At 36.3% G+C, this 18,471-nt stretch overlaps 1 protein-coding gene across 6 annotated transcripts in view; it reads left to right on the top strand.

The window, feature by feature from the left end:
* The window catches only part of CACNB2 (calcium voltage-gated channel auxiliary subunit beta 2), a 252,833-nt gene that overhangs the window by 213,048 nt on the left and 21,314 nt on the right, over nt 1–18,471 (top strand). For all 6 annotated transcript variants that reach the window (XM_069006684.1, XM_069006682.1, XM_069006685.1 and 3 more), the window contains 5 exons: nt 1,656–1,732; nt 5,693–5,826; nt 9,253–9,333; nt 9,615–9,673; nt 12,706–12,815. In XM_069006684.1, the coding sequence (XP_068862785.1) occupies nt 1,656–1,732; nt 5,693–5,826; nt 9,253–9,333; nt 9,615–9,673; nt 12,706–12,815 (461 nt within the window). The remainder of the gene's footprint in view (nt 1–1,655; nt 1,733–5,692; nt 5,827–9,252; nt 9,334–9,614; nt 9,674–12,705; nt 12,816–18,471) is intronic.

The following is an 18,471-nucleotide window of genomic DNA, read 5'->3' as shown; positions in this document are numbered from 1 at the left end:
TTATATATAACACTGTTTTATTTATTATCTTGTTAATTAATAAGCTAATTTTTTTCATTGCTATTTGAGAGAAAAAGATATTTGGATTGGTGATCTGTGGTGGCCTACAATTGAAATTATTTCCTTTTTTTCCTAAAATATATGCTAATATACGTTGCAGTAAGTACATTTACTATGTGTTAATACATTTTGTGACTTAAAATTAGTTTATCTAAATTCTGTAGCATTTTTTACTTGTTTTGATGATCTAGCTATTTCTAAACACGTTTAAAGCTCATTTTAGAAATTACAGAATGTTAAGATGAATTTATTAGTAAGCCAGAACTAGTGCCTGCTAGTGAGCTCGTAGGGAAAAAATGGTCTTGTCAAATTCATTGCCTACAAATACAGCTCTTAAGAACACTACATTTTATGACAGAAGTTTCATGTCATTTGTTATCTCTGACTGCAGCCATCATTGCATAAGAAAAATTATTGTTTCTAGATATTCTGAACAATACTACAAGATAGAACAATGTCACTTTTACTGTAGAATTCTTAATAAAGTAGTTTTCTAGTAACACATGTGGAAGCAAATGTCACTTGTTTCCCTCTGAGTATAAAGGAAACAAATATCCCCAGAGTATTTGAGTGGGATGGACCAGGAATTGAGCTAGGAACCATTTGGGAAGCAGGAAATGTTTTCCTATCTCAATAGGAAGGGCAACAGTGTTTGTAGAGCATGCCTAGAGTTGGACACTGTGATTGTGCAGTGCTCAGCTGCATTCACCAGCTGTGAAATGCCTTTCCCAGGAGCATGGTGTCCTCAGCAGAAGGATCCGGTCCTTATTCCTCTAGTGACACTTCTGGCACAGCCAGATCTGTCCCAGTGATTCAGTTCCTTTCCAAATAGTAGAGGATTCCATTCTCCAGAAATTCTCACTGAAGATAACATTGTTCTACACCACAAATGCATTAACTTAGTGCTTATTCATATTTTAAGATAGAGAAAGTGGAAACTAGAACTATCACGTGAATTATTTGAAGAGTGAAATAACCTTTCTTACATTCTTTTCAGAGCTTTTCTTATTATGGTAGCTGAAATAAAAAGACTAGAACTGTTGTTTCATTTTCATGACTTGGATAGGTTTTCACAAAGCAGAACTTGACAAAACCTTAGACTGCTTTATCTTTGTTTGAGAGAGTTTTTTTCTTAAGTGCTATATTGTATTGAGAAAGCAGAAGAATTTGCACATTAATTAAATTGAAAAGATGATAGAAAAACAGAGTCTCATCTTCATTAGGGATTTGTCAATAACTCTTCATTTAAAGGAGACAGATATGTTTGCTGGCTTAAGAAAAAGTCTTAGAAATGAGTAGTAATATTAATCATTATATACCAGTAGCCATATTAATGACTGAACTGCATTAAGATCATGAGGAAGTGAGAGCAGCAGAATGAATTGCACAGCAGCACAGGGAGTATGATTGATGTTTGCAGTTCCTCAGGTCTCAAAATATACACATATTTTGTGTGAGATGTATATTTTATACCACTGCCAGAAATACTGTTTGTCTCACAGCTAGCACCTCATTTAGAAGGCAGATAATAAATAAACTAGAAAAAAATTTGAGAAAGCTACAGAACTTCAGACTAATTTATTACTTTACTCCAGTAAATCAGGAGGAAACTCTTCATCCAGTTTGGGTGACATCGTTCCTAGTTCCAGAAAATCGACGCCTCCATCATCTGGTGAGTAGGTTGTGAACCCTTCGGTAAAGAGACTCATCAACCTAATCTCTTAAAATTCACATACCTTTAGACCTATTCTTCTTATTCCCTACTCTTCATAGGTAAAACCTGAGTGTTGTGTTACCAGATAAGGCTGATTTGGATAGGTTTGAAATAATGGAGTAAATGCAAGCAAGTTCAGGCAATGATAGGGCTGTTAATGCACGTAATTCCCTCTTTGCTTTTACCACGGAGCTTTGTAGCAAAGATAGAATGGATCTGTGAGACTACATTACAGTAGGTAGGGGAAGGTTTGGTCTGGTCTGAGCACTCCTATTGAACAGTAAATGCCCTCTGGTATAGGAGAAAAAGCAGCAATAAAAATAGAAGTTCCTGAGAGGTGCCTGCAGTAGCATCAAGAAAGGCATTATTTTAAAACATCAGGGACATTTAGTTTCACGATTCTGATCATGAGGATGTGCTTCACATAATTCTAGGATACTGGATATTTTTTGCCTTGGACAAACTTTTCACAAATACTATTTTGTACTTAGAGCATCAACATATAGATTTAACTTTAGTTAGGTTGGATTCAAGTGGTATGAAGCAAATACATGCCAAGTTGGTAGAGGAGGCTGGCATTAGCTCCATACAAAAAGCATAGCAGAAGATCACAAAAAAAATTTCTACTGAATTCAGCTCCTGTGTTGCTGGATGTTTTATCTTCTCATATACATTTTGAATACCTGAAAGCAGAAAATATTAATGAGTGTTGGTAGTTTCTTGTATTCTAGGGCAAAGACATGTATTTTCCAATCATACTTATTTATATGGAGTCTGGCCTACAGAGCAGGCGTCTTAAAATGACCCTGAAGATTTTGAAGTATTTACTTGGTCATTTAAAAGGGAGACAGAGAAATTAAATCATGTTATGGTAGTGGCTTCATTTGGTTCAGTTAATTGAAAAATATATCTGTCTTGTGAAACCATGGATTGTTAGTAACTACCAACTTTATTACAATTGCATTTTGTTTATTAAAATTGCACCTCAGTTTCACTTAAGTTCTCTTCTATTTTGAAAATATAATAGATGTCCATCACAGGTGTGTAGAACACATCTTAGTCTTTTGTTTTATGATGGCTTTACATTGACACATTTGCTGTTATGGCCAACTTTTTCAACAACTGCATTTTTGTACTAAAATTGTCCGTGGACCTACGTTGCAATTTTATAGTTAAAGCATATGAAATGCTGTAATATTATTTGCTGTCAAAAAAACCACTTGAAGATCAGTACATAAATTTCCAGAATGTTGCACAGAATTTAGAGTTAAGAGCACAGATAACACCTAGGTTACCAGCAGACTGCTACCTATCCTGTAATATTCATTGCATTGAATCGTTTCTTCAGACAGTGGTTTTCAAGAAATATGGATTTCTGGAGAAAGAAGGAAGTCTGTTAAAGTTTATTCAGTTACAGTGAAGATTTGGAAAATATGTATGAATATTTCACATTAGCTTATTCTGTGATCGCCAGATTTTGAGTCTACAATAATTTTTTGCTTATCTTAACATATCCGAAGAAAGGTGAAAGGCTGTCCTGGTTTGAGAAAAATTTGGAGGAAATGTCCCAAATGAACGTATCCTCTAATAGAAGGCAGATTTCAGCAGCCCCTCCCCCACCAGCCATTGGCTCAGTGCAGGAAAAATTCTTTGTAGAAAATCTGGTGCCTGAAGAAGATGGAAGAAGAGGCATAGTTTGTGACTAAAACAAGAACTCAAGTGACTTTGAAGCACAATTCAATTATTATTCCTACACCTTCTCTTTTTGAAAGTTTAATCAATTGCATCAATTATTTAATAAGTTGAAGAATATTAACTGAATAAGTTAGTTTCATTTTTTTACTTCGAGTCAGGGATGAGCTTTTTCAATATAAAGTAGTGCCACAGAAAAACCAAACCAGAACAAACCCACAAATAAGATGAAGAACCAGTGAAAAACAAATGAAAGGGAGGCTCATATCCATTTAGATAATCAATATTGATAGAGTAAACAATCCATACAGTCCTTATGGGTCATCAAACAGCATAAGAATAATGGTGAAAATGACTGAAAAAAATTCAGTGAACTAAAGATAGTTTACAGTAAAAGAACAGGAGATGTTACATAGTGTGAAGACTGAGAATGAAAAAAGGAGATATTGGTATCTAGCTGATCAAGTTCTGCATTTCTTTCTTACAGGAAAAGCTTAAGGTACCTGATCTTTTACTGACAATTTTGGTTGAACATAGAACCGAAGGAGTTTTTAATGTGTCTTATTATGAGTGATTTACAGCATCTGTGCTGGCCTGTATTCAAGAAAAGATAATATGTTCTTTTTATACTTATGAAGAGGATGAAGGAAAAGTGTTGCTAGAAGAAAATGTTACATGATTTCTGTGGCTGTTTTTAGGAGCAGGATTATAGAAACAGGATGGGGATCTACTCACTGAGTTTTTCCTGGGAAGGGCAGGCACAAAGGCACAGTAACTCAGGGAATGTCAGGCATCAAGGCATTAGATCTGTGGATAATTCAAATGGGAGAAGGTACTTTATGCAAACAAAAGAGATCACTGCCCCAAGTGTCTCTTAAATCACTAGCTGCACGTAGGCTTGACAGAAATATTTATTTGTTACATAATTTAATAGCACATGCCACTGTATTAGCTGATGTCCCACTCATGAAGCAGATGAAATCAGGTCACTAAGATGGTTTCATAATAGTTTGCAATGATTAATTAAGGGTTTGGATAAAGTCAATGCAAACGATTCTGCTTACAGATCTGTTTAGGGTTAGGCTCAGTTTGACATAATGGCACAGCAAGATAAGCGTGTGTTACCAGAGGGAGTGGAGAGGTGGGTAAGATCTTCTCACACCAGGGTGATGCTGTACACGTTTGTGGTTCACTTTTGTGCATCTACTTGCTTTCTGAAGAAAAATTTAAATCACTACTTAAGATCAGGATTGATTGTTGAAAGCAAGAGAGGTTTGGTTTGGTTTGGTTTTAGATGTATTTAGCAGGTATCTGTTGTACTCAGCATTCAGGATAATATGGCTTTGCATTTTGAAAGTGTATTTATTACTGAGTCTGTGAGGATTCTTGTTGAAACTGTTGTTACTTACTTGCTAAAAAGGGTAAATAATTCATGGGTATGGTATAAGCATTGTTTGTTATATATTCTTTCGGGGTAGAGATTGAACAGCAATGGTTTGTTGTATTCACTTCCATTTTACCCTGCCTACGTCCTCACTCTTTACATAGGTTCCATGTCTGAGCGAAGCTGGGATAAATTTCTTTTCTTCTGCTATCCATTCCTTTTAGTTTTCACTATTAGTAGATTTGTGTTTATTATTCCTAATAAATGTATCTTATGAGTGCAATGCATTTTTATTTAAAGGAATTAAAAATGCCAATTTTAGTCCATCCTGAGATAAATGGAGATATCATTGTACCAATATCTGGCTGATTTTGTCTTCAAAAGTGGTTTTTCTTCCATTTCTTCATTTTCCATAGACACAGTAGTAACACTTCATATTTCACTTGGTGATACCCATTTTCAGTTAGTGTTCATTGCTATAAAATAATGCAAATGTTCTTGACCAAGTTCTGTTGTTTACATTGGTGGAAGTCTTATCTATTCCAGTGAATACTTTGGATCTACACTGGTGTAACAAGAACAAACTTGGCCATTGGTCTGTTTTGTAAATGTTACAGTAGCTGTTACAGATTGCCTTCTGTCTTCTAATCCTAATGTACTGCACCTTTAAATTTTTCCCTTTGATTTACTGTGTTTTTTTCTCATGGTTGACTTTTAATTTTTATTTATTTATTTATTTATTACTCTGGACAGTTTTATTTCTCTTTACCTGTAATTTCCTTTTTAACCTATCTTTACTTTCCCTGTCATCTGATAATTCTGAATTGTTTGTCTGTATATAGCTATAGACATAGATGCCACTGGCTTAGATGCAGAAGAAAATGATATTCCAGCAAACCATCGCTCCCCCAAACCCAGTGCAAACAGTGTAACATCACCCCACTCCAAAGAGAAAAGAATGCCCTTCTTTAAGAAGGTAACACCGACTTCCAAGCTCCCATCTGTCCACCTGCTCACCTGCACTGCGTCGCATTTCTAGTCCTGTTAACTGTCTGCGTCCTTTGACAAGCCAATAACATGCATGCTTTGTTGTTCTTTGTTTCTTTTCCATGCTGCTGTAGCTAAGCAGAAGCAGAAATCGGTAAGTTTATATCGACATTGCCTGTGTTTATCCTGCCACTGGCATCATTAGCATTATGAGTCCGGATTAACAATGCAGCTATTCTAGAATTAAGGATGAAGAGATGTGTTGAGCTGTTAGTGGATTCATTACAGGGAAACAGGAAAAAGCTCAGTGTGTCTGTGAAACTCTGCTACGTACTTATCCTTTTTGATGGAATAATAGGACACACTTAAAAGGCCTTCTGAATGTTTGAGAAAATTATTTCTGGCAAACATAATGCACCTCTCTAGTGCATGTTTATTCCTTCCATATCTTTCTCAAGTTTTTGGCTTTTTTCTTTATTACTCAGTCTGTTGAAATCGTTACTGGAATCTATCAGATGCTCAGTTTGGACTTAGGAAACAAATTGTCAAAATTGTTGTATTTTTATTTAGTCTGTACTTAAGCTTCTAATTCACTAGGTACAAAGTCTGCAAGTGCACAAGACCAATGGAAAACCTCAGACTTGTTTTGACAGTTTACTTCAAGTTTTTCCTGTTGTCATGTATAAATTATCAGCCAAATGTTCTTGCGATCCATCAGTGAGACTTTTTTAGGATCTCAGCTATTGGAAATGCTACTGGTGGTTCCCAGGGGAGCCAATGTCTCTCCATAGATAACCCAGATAACTACAGAATTATGTAATTGGCATCCTGTTGCAAAAAGCTGCAATACGTTTCTAGGACCTTTGCTGGAATAAGTTAGCAAGACATTAGGTAGCAGCCAAACTATGCAGTGAAATACCACATTTTGATTTTTGGTTTTAAAATCTTTAGTCTTCATAACTCTCAATCATTTCGTTTTAACCACTCACTTAAATCTACAGGTAATAAATGTTGTTACAGACTGTTATAGTGCTTAAACAGTGCCAAGTGACATTGCTGTCCCTGCTGTGGATGCTCTCATGTTTAATAAATAGATCTTTGTTTCTGTCTCTCTTTTCTTGAACTCTTTGAAATAGTATTGAATCCTTCTAGTTTCCAAAGTCACTACTGTTGGCTTCAGTTTGGTCTGTTAAGCCTGGTGTGGAAATCAACAGTGGGTCCTTGCTTCTGAGTAATTTCTTACTTAATCATATTTTTAATTGGATAAAAATTATAAGGAAGAATAATACGTGTTGACATGTATTGGATGCATGAGCATCTTTCAAAGGTGCAGCTGCCAGATGAACCACCATAGACCTGGATGATGGTTAGTCCCACGTCTTTCTTCCACTCTGTGGTCCCTCTTTTCTTCCATATCAGAATCATTACTAGTGTTAGGGCGGTCCATAATACTGACATTTACAGTAAGTACTGGATGGCCATCCCAAAGTTATCTACACAGTAAAACCACTGAGTAAAAGCCATATGGTCAAAACTGCTAGTTTTTATTCTGAGTTATATTTGAACGTGAATCTGCAATGAAAGCTGTATAGTTCAGTGCCAGTCTCTTAGAAATTACTAGATTCTCTATTGCTAAGTTAAAGAACTTTAATGCTTCCATTAGATAACTTTTACTCAATTTTCTGCTGACAGCTTCATTATTTCAAGCTGTAAAGACTAGAGAAAGAAAATGCCCATTTTAACAGAACAGATTTTAAAAATACCCCATATTCCATCAAATAAGGTAATTTCTGTGCTTGCCCTGATTGTCAAATAGCTGGTTAACTTCTAGCATGAATGCCTTTGGTTAAGTCAGCCACATTAAGACAAAGATCTGTTGCATCAGGGTACTCATGCTAAAAGCACTTGCACAACTGTAATGAATTTTTCTTCGAATCTGTCTCTAATACGCTTATCAGATTACTAAAAATGTTAGCAAGAACAGTGGAGGACTGCTTTTGGATACAGGCCCAGCTTAATTGCAGGGGGTTGCTTTGGAACATGCTGAGTCAGATTCTGCACTGTGTACAATAAATTCATTTCACGTGCTTATGATGCCTTGGGCACTGGTATTCATTCTCATGTTATTAATTATCTCATGAAATTACAGGTAACAAAAAATAAAATAAATTACATTGAAGGACATTCACAAAAATGTTTTCTGTGTTTTAGACTGCTTTAGACTGCTGCTTGTGTAGCATTGTGTGCTGTCACTGTATTAATGTCTGTCTTTGTGGGTTTATGTTTTGGAATGTATATACTTATTTTAATGTTATTGCAAAACACCTTGGGATACATTGAGTTCTGGAACAATGAACAATGTCTGTATTCTGTGATCTTGACTGATGTATTTGTACTATGTACGCATTTGAAAAATAAATCTGGCATTTCTTTTTCCATATCACCCACAGATCCCTGGGTTTGGGTTTCTATCATTTTTTCCCAAGACACAGATAAACCAAAACGTCCCTTATGAACAAAAAACTCTTTCTGATAAGGCCCCATTCTTGGTGATATATATTGAATTGCTACTTATTAAAGAAAAAAATACCCCAAACCCAACAGTTTAATATTTTTATATTGTATTGTGATAACAATATAAATTTTTTGCAATCTTTGGAAGGAGACAATCTTTTTATCTTTGTATGTTAAAATACTTTTTTAGAAATTGTGCATGATACATCAGTTAGTATTCTGGTAAATATGGTACTACCAGAATCCATTCTTGGGTGGTGACAAGAACTTCCCAAAGTGGAAGAAATGCTATCCCAAGCTCTGCTTATGATAATTTTCTAGAAATACTAACTTGATCAGTCATTATTTTGATTTAATTTGTGATTGAACTGTGGGTGCAAATCTGGAAGTGAGACTGACTGCTGCCATGGGAATTTGCAGTGATGTCACAATATTTTTTCAAGCAGTGGGCAGATCTGAACATTATCAAAAAAGACAAGTTATGCTTTTCACATCCCCTTTTATTTTTCTCTTTCATAATATCCTATATAAAATTTCTGTTGAAAACAAATGCCTCAGCTCTAGAATTAACCATTTCAATTCATTAGTTGTTGGAAATAACCTTTTCAATTTAGCAGTTAGGAATTATTGAGTGGGACATGTGCATGACCCAGAATAAGAGTTTTTAACTATCCAGAGTAAATATGAAAACAGTGGGAAAACCTAAAGTCAAAGAAAAGTTTTTTTCAAAAGAAATCCCTGCACCTCTTATGTCCTTATCTTGTGCTACCAGTTTTAGGGAAAAATTAATGAATCCAAGATTCCTGTGACATCACTGGAAATTCAGAGTTCCTAATACTGTAAAGAGTGATTAACACTTTCTCTATGTGCTGTTATGCTGAAAACCTTTTCTGTTTTGCAGACAGAGCACATCCCTCCCTATGATGTAGTGCCTTCTATGCGACCAGTAGTTTTAGTGGGGCCTTCTCTGAAGGGATATGAGGTAATTGATTGTTGTGAATGGTTTCATTTTTGCCAAAATACCGTGCTTCATTTGTATTTGATAATGGATAATGTAGGCAAACATCAGACAGTTTTTACTCCTACTGAATAGCTGCTTATTTGCATTTTACTTCATGTCAGAATTGAGATTAGGAATAAATTGCATTCCAATCCCATTGTTTGGATATAAGATTTACTGTCAGCTTTATTATATAATATTATTAGCATCAAGTGTTATGAATTTCCTATGTGATTATTAATTTGTTGGTTTTTTCCTTCTAGGTAACAGATATGATGCAAAAAGCATTATTTGATTTTTTAAAACATAGATTCGAAGGGCGGTAAGTACTTTGCAATGCAAATATACTTCAGTTCAGATTCTGGTTGGGTACTACCAGGTTTTTAAGAAATAATAAGATTGGACAAAATTAGGAATGACAACTAATTCCTTGATCAGTGGATTTTAGTGTGGATTGGAAGTTTCCTTGACAGAGCATGCAGAGGCTGTGTTGCAGTGGGAAGTGTTCTGGGGCATATATTTGGTGAGAGTGGAAAAAAGGATGTCTTCTTCTTGATGACTGTGACATTCACACTCCAAATTGCTAGATATTTATCTACAGATTAAAAAGTTATTTTAAGTATTTTTCAAATGATATCTCATCAACGCTTCCCAGGTTTTGAGCAAACTGACAAGAGCCACGGTTCCTCCTCAGCTCTAATTCCTTACTTGGCATCCCGCTTGGAAAGAGTGATATGAGATTCAGACTGTCTGGTCTATGGGATTGTTGACCTTTTGATCCCTCAAGATAGGATCTTGGTTTGACAGTAGTTCTGGGCTCTGTAGTGGGAAGTTTCAAAAGGACTGGGATGAAGGGATAGGGCAGTCCTCCGCCTTGCTGAAATATGGTCACCCTTGATAGCAGACCGGCTGCACTCGCTGGGTTCTGATCCGAGTGGTTACAGCAAGCTAGACAAGGTCCAGTGGGATTTGTACTTGAGCCTTCAGGCATTACTGTGGTACAGATCTCAAATGATAGTCTGTCTTTAAAAGCAGTGACATGATCTGTAACTCCAGCATCATGGACCCATGGAGCAGAGACATCAGGTGCATTCTCCAGACATGGTTATATTGGTGTTGGATCAAGCTCCAGATTAATATGTCCCAGTGGGTTGACACTGGGAGGAAAAATTGAGAAAACAAGAAGGTCTTATTATAATATCTGTAACTTCAAGGAATGTCCTATTTAGTTTGGAAGTGGAGAGATCCATAACACTATTCTGTGTGTCCTGTTGCTGCCAAAACTTTCAAGAGGGAGCCTGAGGATTTTTGTCAATAGCTTCAGTTCTTTAAAATACCAGGCACTGTGGTTTAAACTGGTGGATTTTCTCAGTCTGAATAATGATGTAAATACCTAACCACTTTAGTAGTCCCTCTTTATATTAGTCAGGATTGTCAAACCCTAGATACACACCTTCAGAATTGGAAGTTAACAAAACAGTTGTTGCAAGCAGATGAAAATTACTCCATCTTAATGTCTTTAAGTATTTTAGAGCATATCAGATTTTCAGTTGTAGATCCAACTGTGGCAGGGTGAATCCACAAGTACTCCAAATAAAATTGATGTCTATAGTAGCAGATTTGAAGCATTCCAAACTTCAGCAGCAATCTGAATCATTACTTAAGGTTTTGAACAAATTTGCACCGGAGATTCTCAGATTCATGCTAGTGCTTTAAGCTGCCACACTGCTGTCCCTGCTCTCACTGCAATTGTTTCACAATATGAACATACACACCCTTTGTTTTGAGAGCAGACTTGGTCTTCCTGATGTGACATTTCTCAAAGACATTAAAATGTCCTTAGAAAGACGGTAAAAAGTCTTAAAATGAAAAATAGCATTTTTCATAGATAAAGAGACTGATAAATCTAGTGTTGTTCAATATACCATAATTGCGTTTATAAAGGCAAAAATTTTTCTATAGCCTGTAGGAAGAAATACTGGCAGGAGAAAATCCAAATCAACACAAAAAACCAAAAAGCTGTAAAAGTTTGTAGTCGTTCCATTAGCAAATAAAGATAACCAATAAGTATCACAATACACGTTTGATTTAATTTTAAGACAAATGGCATTATCTGTGAAGAGCTGTGCCAGAAATCACAATCTTTGGTGATGTTTTTAGCTTAAGTTAAATCATGCCTAGATTTCCAAAATTATATTACTAATCAGTATTGTGCACATAGTTCTGTTTTTTCCTATTAACTTCTGGCTCTGTTACATTTTTTAGGGTTTTAGTAAGTGTATACACATGTCGAGTTCAGTGGGAAATGGCCTATTGGATTACATTTCAAATGAACAAACAGCATCTGACAGTGCTTGCTAGAGAGGAGCCCTCCCTCTTCTTAGCAAATCCATTTCCTCTTTTAAATTGCAAGTAAAATCCTACAAGGAAGAACAAGGGAGTATCATCACTCTGATTTAACTCTCAGCACTGGAAAAATGTGACCTCTAAACCTCATTAGACCAGAGAGTTTGAAAAGGAACTTAAGGGTGCATTTTGGCACAGTAAAGCAAAACAAACCAAAGAAACTATCTTCCTAGGAAGAAGAATATGCAGAAGGTTGTGTAGCAGGTCAGTGCAAACAACTGAAAGTAACCACTTCTTTCTTGGCTCATCTATTCTCATAAACACAAAACTGAACCTGCCAGATAGTCAACCTCAACTTTTCAAGGATGTGTTTCTCCAAGTCACAGTTCTCCTTTTTAGGTGGCTAGCATATTGCTAGCATAATCTTCCTGGAAAATTATAGGTAGCTCTTGCACTCTGTTAGAAAAACATGTTAGTAAACTGAGCAATAAAAAACCCAAAAAAAAAACCCAAGCCAAAACAAAAACCCCATGATTTGTACTTGTAGATCTGTACTAATTTCCCTGCTAAGCCTTACCCTTACCATTTAATTGTGCATAGCCCTATATGTCTTATACATATGGCTAAAGTAAGCCATGTTGTCGTTCAGTACTGTTCAAGTCAGGGAAAGGAGAAAGCAGTTTGCTAATACTGGGGGTACTGGTGTAAAGTCAGATCCTCATCAGACCTGGAGACCCCAGGGAAGTCCCATCTTCTGCAGCAATCCCTGACCTCCTCCTGCCTGCCCTCTCTCCAGGCATGTGTAGAAGGATGTCTTATCAATAGTTATTGTAGCAGTATTAAGTTGGATAAAGTTTTTTCTCTGTTCACATTGAGCGAAGCATACTGTGCTGCTGAGAACTTATTTTCCTGTAGTCTTAGCCATCTTCTAGTGTTAAATGAGAATTCTCCCCACATCCCTGAGAGATAAATAAGGTTCAGCACTGTTTTGCTGTGTTTGTTTTGCAGTATATCAATTACACGAGTCACAGCAGACATCTCGCTTGCCAAACGCTCAGTGTTAAACAATCCCAGTAAGCATGCGATAATAGAGCGATCTAACACCAGATCAAGCCTAGGTAAGTACCTGTAATGATGCTATCTACAAATTACCTGTGAAGTATGCTACTCTCCATTCATATGTCTAAGCTAAAAATAGCCTTCTCTCTGCTGTGAGAAAATCACAATTCCCATAAATCAGAAATCCTGGCACTAGAAATAATTTTAAAATCACTATCAGGTAAACTTCCTATAGTGCTGATTTTGGTTTATTCTGCTTATGCTCAGTTTTCATGTTTTGCCTTTTGCCTCAGTGGGGAGAAGCAGCCATCCATATAAAATCTGAAAACGTAATGTCTTGGGGTGACCTTATGATGTGTATCCCCTATCGCTGTTCTATGCCCAGAAATTAATTTTGTGCCTTTTTTCTGGTTAAATAGAAATGACTCTTTTCAGTTTCTTGGAATTATATGGATATTATTGATATTATGCATTATTTTTATAAGTTTACTGTTAGCGATAGCAACTGATACAAAGCTTGAAAAATATTACTGAAGTACACATTTGATGAATTTTGTGTCAGTTTAAACTAATCCTAAGGTTGGTACAAAAAAAGGGAAGGATGGAAGAAGGGAGATGTTTTTAAAAACTGTATAGCTGCATTCATAGCCTACATGTCTGTCATCTTACATGAGTCTTTTAGTACTGAAGCTTGCCCAGTTGTATCAATAATTAAACATTTATTACTCAGAAAGAAAAATAAGCTTAGCTGGGAAGTTGTAACTAACTGTAACCATCTACAGTACAGGTGGCTGCACTGGAGCTTGCCATCCCAAGGTGTCCATAGAGTTAGGATGAAAAGGTGATAATTTTGGAGTCTTAATTCCTGACTGCCTTTGCCATTCCTCTAGTGTTAGATGTTTTATATCCAAGACTCTGCTGCTGTCACTGGTGCATTCCCTGTGTAGAGCCACCTGGAGAGAGCCAAGAGGTCTCGTGGAAGGTTCCCTGCCCATGGCAGGGCAGGTTGGAACTAGATGATCTTTAAGGTCCCTTCCAATCCAAACCATTCTGTGATTATAAGATGGATCCTGCCAGGAGTCTACATACTCGTGTAAGGGCACTTGGCTGAGATACAGATATGGGTCCCATAACAAATCTTCCGCAAGTCCCCCATCAAATACCAAAAAAGGAGGAACTTGCTACATCACAGATGGATCCTCCACTCATATTTCTGCCTTTACAGAGCTGCAGATTCCTCTTAGCAGCCTTTGAGAGAGCTTGATTTCCCCTGAACACAGTATTGTATCTTGAAAAATGGTAAATTTTGTGGAACAAGAAAGTAGTTTCATTCATCCTATTAAATAAGTTCTTACCAGTTTTGCAACAAAATATTTCTGACACCTGAACTGACTGAATATTTAACGTTTGCCTAATATAGTAGTCATTTTTAGCATAAGCCTCTCCGCCTTAAAAATTCTGTCTTCCCTTTCTTGAAAATCTGTTTCGTAAAACCTTTGCTTTCAGCTATATGGAGGCTGTGAATTTTTTATTGGAAGTAGTCTGTAGTTTCCAAGTGTGTCTTATTTAAAGTGTTTTGAAATATCAAAATGCAATGTACTGTAACAACATAATTAATATCTTTACACACAAGAATATTCTTCTGTGTGAATTTCAGTCTTGTCATCAAAGTCTGTTTAATAATCTAATGAAAAGCTAAAGTGTCACTTATTTTGAATAGGACTGAAAATTGATAATAATTAGGGAGGTCAACCAGTCATGGAACAAACAGAATCACGATGATTAAGTTTTCAGCCTCATCAGCAAAGCTTGTGCAATTTTGCAATACTGTACAAATATATGCAGCAGTAAAAGCACATAATTCATTCCTCATGCTAAAATATTCTCATATATGTGAGACTCTATCATAAAAATCTATACAGGAAAAAAATTCATAAAATTTAAAGTCTGCCCAATCTTGTATACCTTTATCTCACGTAGAACCATACTCTTGAGAGCAACAACATTTTTTCTTTGTGTCAAGGTACTTTTTTTAGATGGAGGTATTTAAAATGGAAGTTCTGACAGAACTGCAGTTTGAGACACCCAAAAGGTGACAGTGATTATGTATATATGCAAATATGTGGATTGGTAGGTAGATGTTTCTCCCTAGTTTTTGTAATGGGCCTGTTATTAACTATAATTTCCTGCTACATACCTGGTTTTCAGTTGCTTATAATTGTTCTAAAAATTAACTGATTTATAAAATAACTTTGAAGATCTTTGAGCTGAGCAACTGGGTCATTCTAGCAATAAAGTTAGGGCAAAAATTAATTTTACATATGCTAAAATATTCTCAAATGCTTTTCTTTCAGAAGCTGTAATACTTCCATTGTTCTAGTAATCTAGAGGGGTTTTGAAATCTGGTAGTCAACTGAACAAAATTTCAGTTACATGTTTCTGGGAAATTTAATGAAAATAATGAGAAAACTTGATCAAATTAGTAGAATCTGCCATTAACACATGCCAAGCTTTGCATCTGAGTTGCTTAAAGAGTCAGCTTTCCTTGGCTAGGTCCAGCAATTATGCTGAGCAAAATCTGCTCCCAGTAGACTGAATCAGAGCAGCCAAGCAGAACTGAGGTAAAAAGATGCTCATCCTCCAATCTGCAATCCCTCCTTTGCTGTGCAGCATGGAGAATGGAATCAAAAGTCATTTACTTTAAAGAAGTTCACCTGGAGAACAGGTGGCTGGCCAGGCTAAGGCAGTAAGGAAAGTAGTGAAAATCCATTATGGAAAAGGTTTGACTTATGGAAAAGGAGTTGGGACAGTCAAACCCACTGATACAGCACCTCCAGGTCTCTGCTCTAGGCATGGGATAAACCATAGGAGGACAGAAATCAGACAGGAAGTCTGGGAGGGAAGTGGTGTGGCAGCAGTGTTGGGACAAAAACTGAGGTAAAATAATCTGGAGTCAGAAAAGATAACTGCTTTTGTAAGACAGTGGGAAAACCATTGTGCAAGGCAAAAGAAAAAAGCACAAGGCATGTTACAGCCTGTTCCCTTGCCTACCTGCAATGTACCTCAAGGCAGAAATAAGAGTCAGAATCAGAAAACATCATTGTAGTCTGCTGGTAGGTGGCCTCTCCTAGCAGTGGTTCACAAAGAAGATGACAACATACCACTGCTGTGAGTATTTAGTCGGCTGAAGTAGAAGAGGTGAGTGGCAATATCACACCACATAGTGGAATTTTTTTTCTGTCTGTGTGATGAATTTGCTGTAAGTCAACGAAATACCCTATTAAAAGAATATTATTTGGTTTAAAAATTCAAGTAGTGCAAAATAAAGGTTAGGAAGTGATAATAAGAAGGCTAATGGTGCAGCTTCTTAGTATCTTTAGGTTATGTTTGCTGTCATCCAGTCTTTGGTCAAATGTTTACAGACTACTTTTCCACCAGTCCTCTGCCTTAATATTCTTGAAAAATATGTAAAATACTGTGGGGAATTGGAATTTTTGAGTGAATCACTACTTCCCTGATTTCCCTGTATTAACTTATACCGTGTATGCCATCAAAATTGGCATGTTGCATGGTAATGCCCTGACTTGGAAAAGGGGGATGGATATCAGGCAGTCCTTTATGGACTACTGGAGCTCCTGTTGGATACCTTGAAAAATACCAGGCTTGTGCATCCTCATTCCCCAGAAGTCCTCTTATTTTAGGCTCTCCTCTTTGCAGACATTTAACTGGGGAGATATTCTTTTCATTCCCAGCCTATCGCAAAAAATTTTTTCCTTCTCTCAGATCAGTACTTATATTCTGTACTGACAGTACAGAGCAGCATCAGGAATGTTCTGAGTCTTAGTACTGACTTGTAAAAGAAGCTTCAAGGTTATGTTCCATTTTGGAAGAAAGAATCCACAGGAATCAGGATTTCCTGTAGAATGGCTTCCATATTTCTATTCTGAATGTAATTTCTACTGGTAATTACTCTGAAGAATCAGACACTGCATTTCTGAAAATTAACCCTCCTGAATTATTCATAACTTGTGATTATTCTTTATAATACAATTTTCTCTCTGGAAAATACGAATAATTCCAGCTTCTCACCTAACTGGGATGTTTCAAAGGGAAAAATCATTTTATTGCATATACCACCACACTAAGCTCCACGAAATAGCCCATAAATATTTTATTCATTCTGTTTTTAGAGGAAGATTAGAGCCATGTGTTCTAAATGAGATGTGAAACACATATTTGACAATGAAGAGAAAGTAAATAATTCACTGGCTTCTTATCAGTTGACAGTGTATGGAGTTGCATACTGAACAAGACAGCAGCCCTAAAGGAACAACTTTATTATATGTTCCTGAATGTGCTCTGTTATAATACAGATCGCAAAAGATTTGATTTAGGAGAGCTATTGTGGCATTTTCTACTTTATCAGCATTAGCTTTGCAGCCAGTAGTATTCTCTACGAATACAAGTTTCACAGATACATCATTAAATCAGGACTCACATCACATTAGTTCTTTTCTAGTATCTGCTGCAGGTCTGCTAGGAGTCCTGGAAAATGAATTTTTTGTCTGCCTACATTTTCCCTTCTATAAAATGAAATTAATAGGGTTTTTTCCCCAGATTACTGGAGAGGAAAAAAAAGAAAAAAAACACAGAATTCAGGAAGTACTAAATACGTTCCGTTCTCTTTTTTTTGTCCAGACTATCTACAATGACTTAGCTCTGACCTAGGTATTTAAAACTCATATTTATCACAATAAAAATTTGTTCTTGTTAAGGAAAAACAGGGTTTGTTTTGGTTTGTTTTGGTTTGCTCTGATGCGTCTCCTGGCTGCAGAGCTATGGGATGTGGAGAGATGAGTTGCTCTCTTGTCTCTCCTACTTGAACAGTCATTGGCACGTGGTCAGAGACCTATGTGGTTTATTCCTACATCTGGTATAATTTAAAAATGCCTTTTTGCAAATATATAGATATATGTTTTCTATATAATATATATATATAGCAAATATAGCTCCCAAAACTGCTTTATGTTAATCCAAATCCCTCCCTCATTCCAGATTCAATGGAAAGCTATTTCTTTACTCACCAACCTTTGTGCAGTTGTACCTCATGCAGCCAGGCCACTGATCAACCCTTCACTTATGATCACATTTGTGAGCAGCAGTTGTAACTGCAGTAGAGAAGGCTATTTTTTAGACTTCTGAAAACATATTGTTGTTTTTGAACTATTACTTTAATAAGTGTTTCATCAATTACTTAAGGTAGTACAAAGGTACTGTGCTTGATCTATTTAATACCAAATACCTTTTCTGGGAAATAAATGTACGTCTTTTTGAGAACTCTTACCTTATCACCCAATACAGGTCTGCAATGTTGTGCATAGCACAGAAAACAGTGAAGTGAGCACCATTCTTTGGAATGATTTAATAGATAACCCAGAATTAATTTCAAAGAGACGTACACCAACAACGTGATAATCAGAAATAGGAATTGCCACGAGGAACTCGATTTACAGGATTATAAGGGAGTCTCAATCAGCTTTTAATGCTACACACACCTATCGACTGACAGTTTGCTTTTGTAATGGAATCAGTTAAAAATAGACTTGGGATTTGACTCATGGGAAACCAATGCTGCCACTGAATATCTAGTATAAAATTAATGTTCTCAAGAACTTTTTTAAAATAGTGTCTGGCTCATAAAGATTTAGGTGGATA

The sequence above is a fragment of the Aphelocoma coerulescens genome, chromosome 2 (assembly GCF_041296385.1).
Source record: "Aphelocoma coerulescens isolate FSJ_1873_10779 chromosome 2, UR_Acoe_1.0, whole genome shotgun sequence".
Taxonomy (NCBI): domain Eukaryota; kingdom Metazoa; phylum Chordata; class Aves; order Passeriformes; family Corvidae; genus Aphelocoma; species Aphelocoma coerulescens.
The sequence above is the reverse complement of the archived record's forward strand: the minus strand, read 5'-3'. Positions and strand labels throughout refer to the sequence as shown.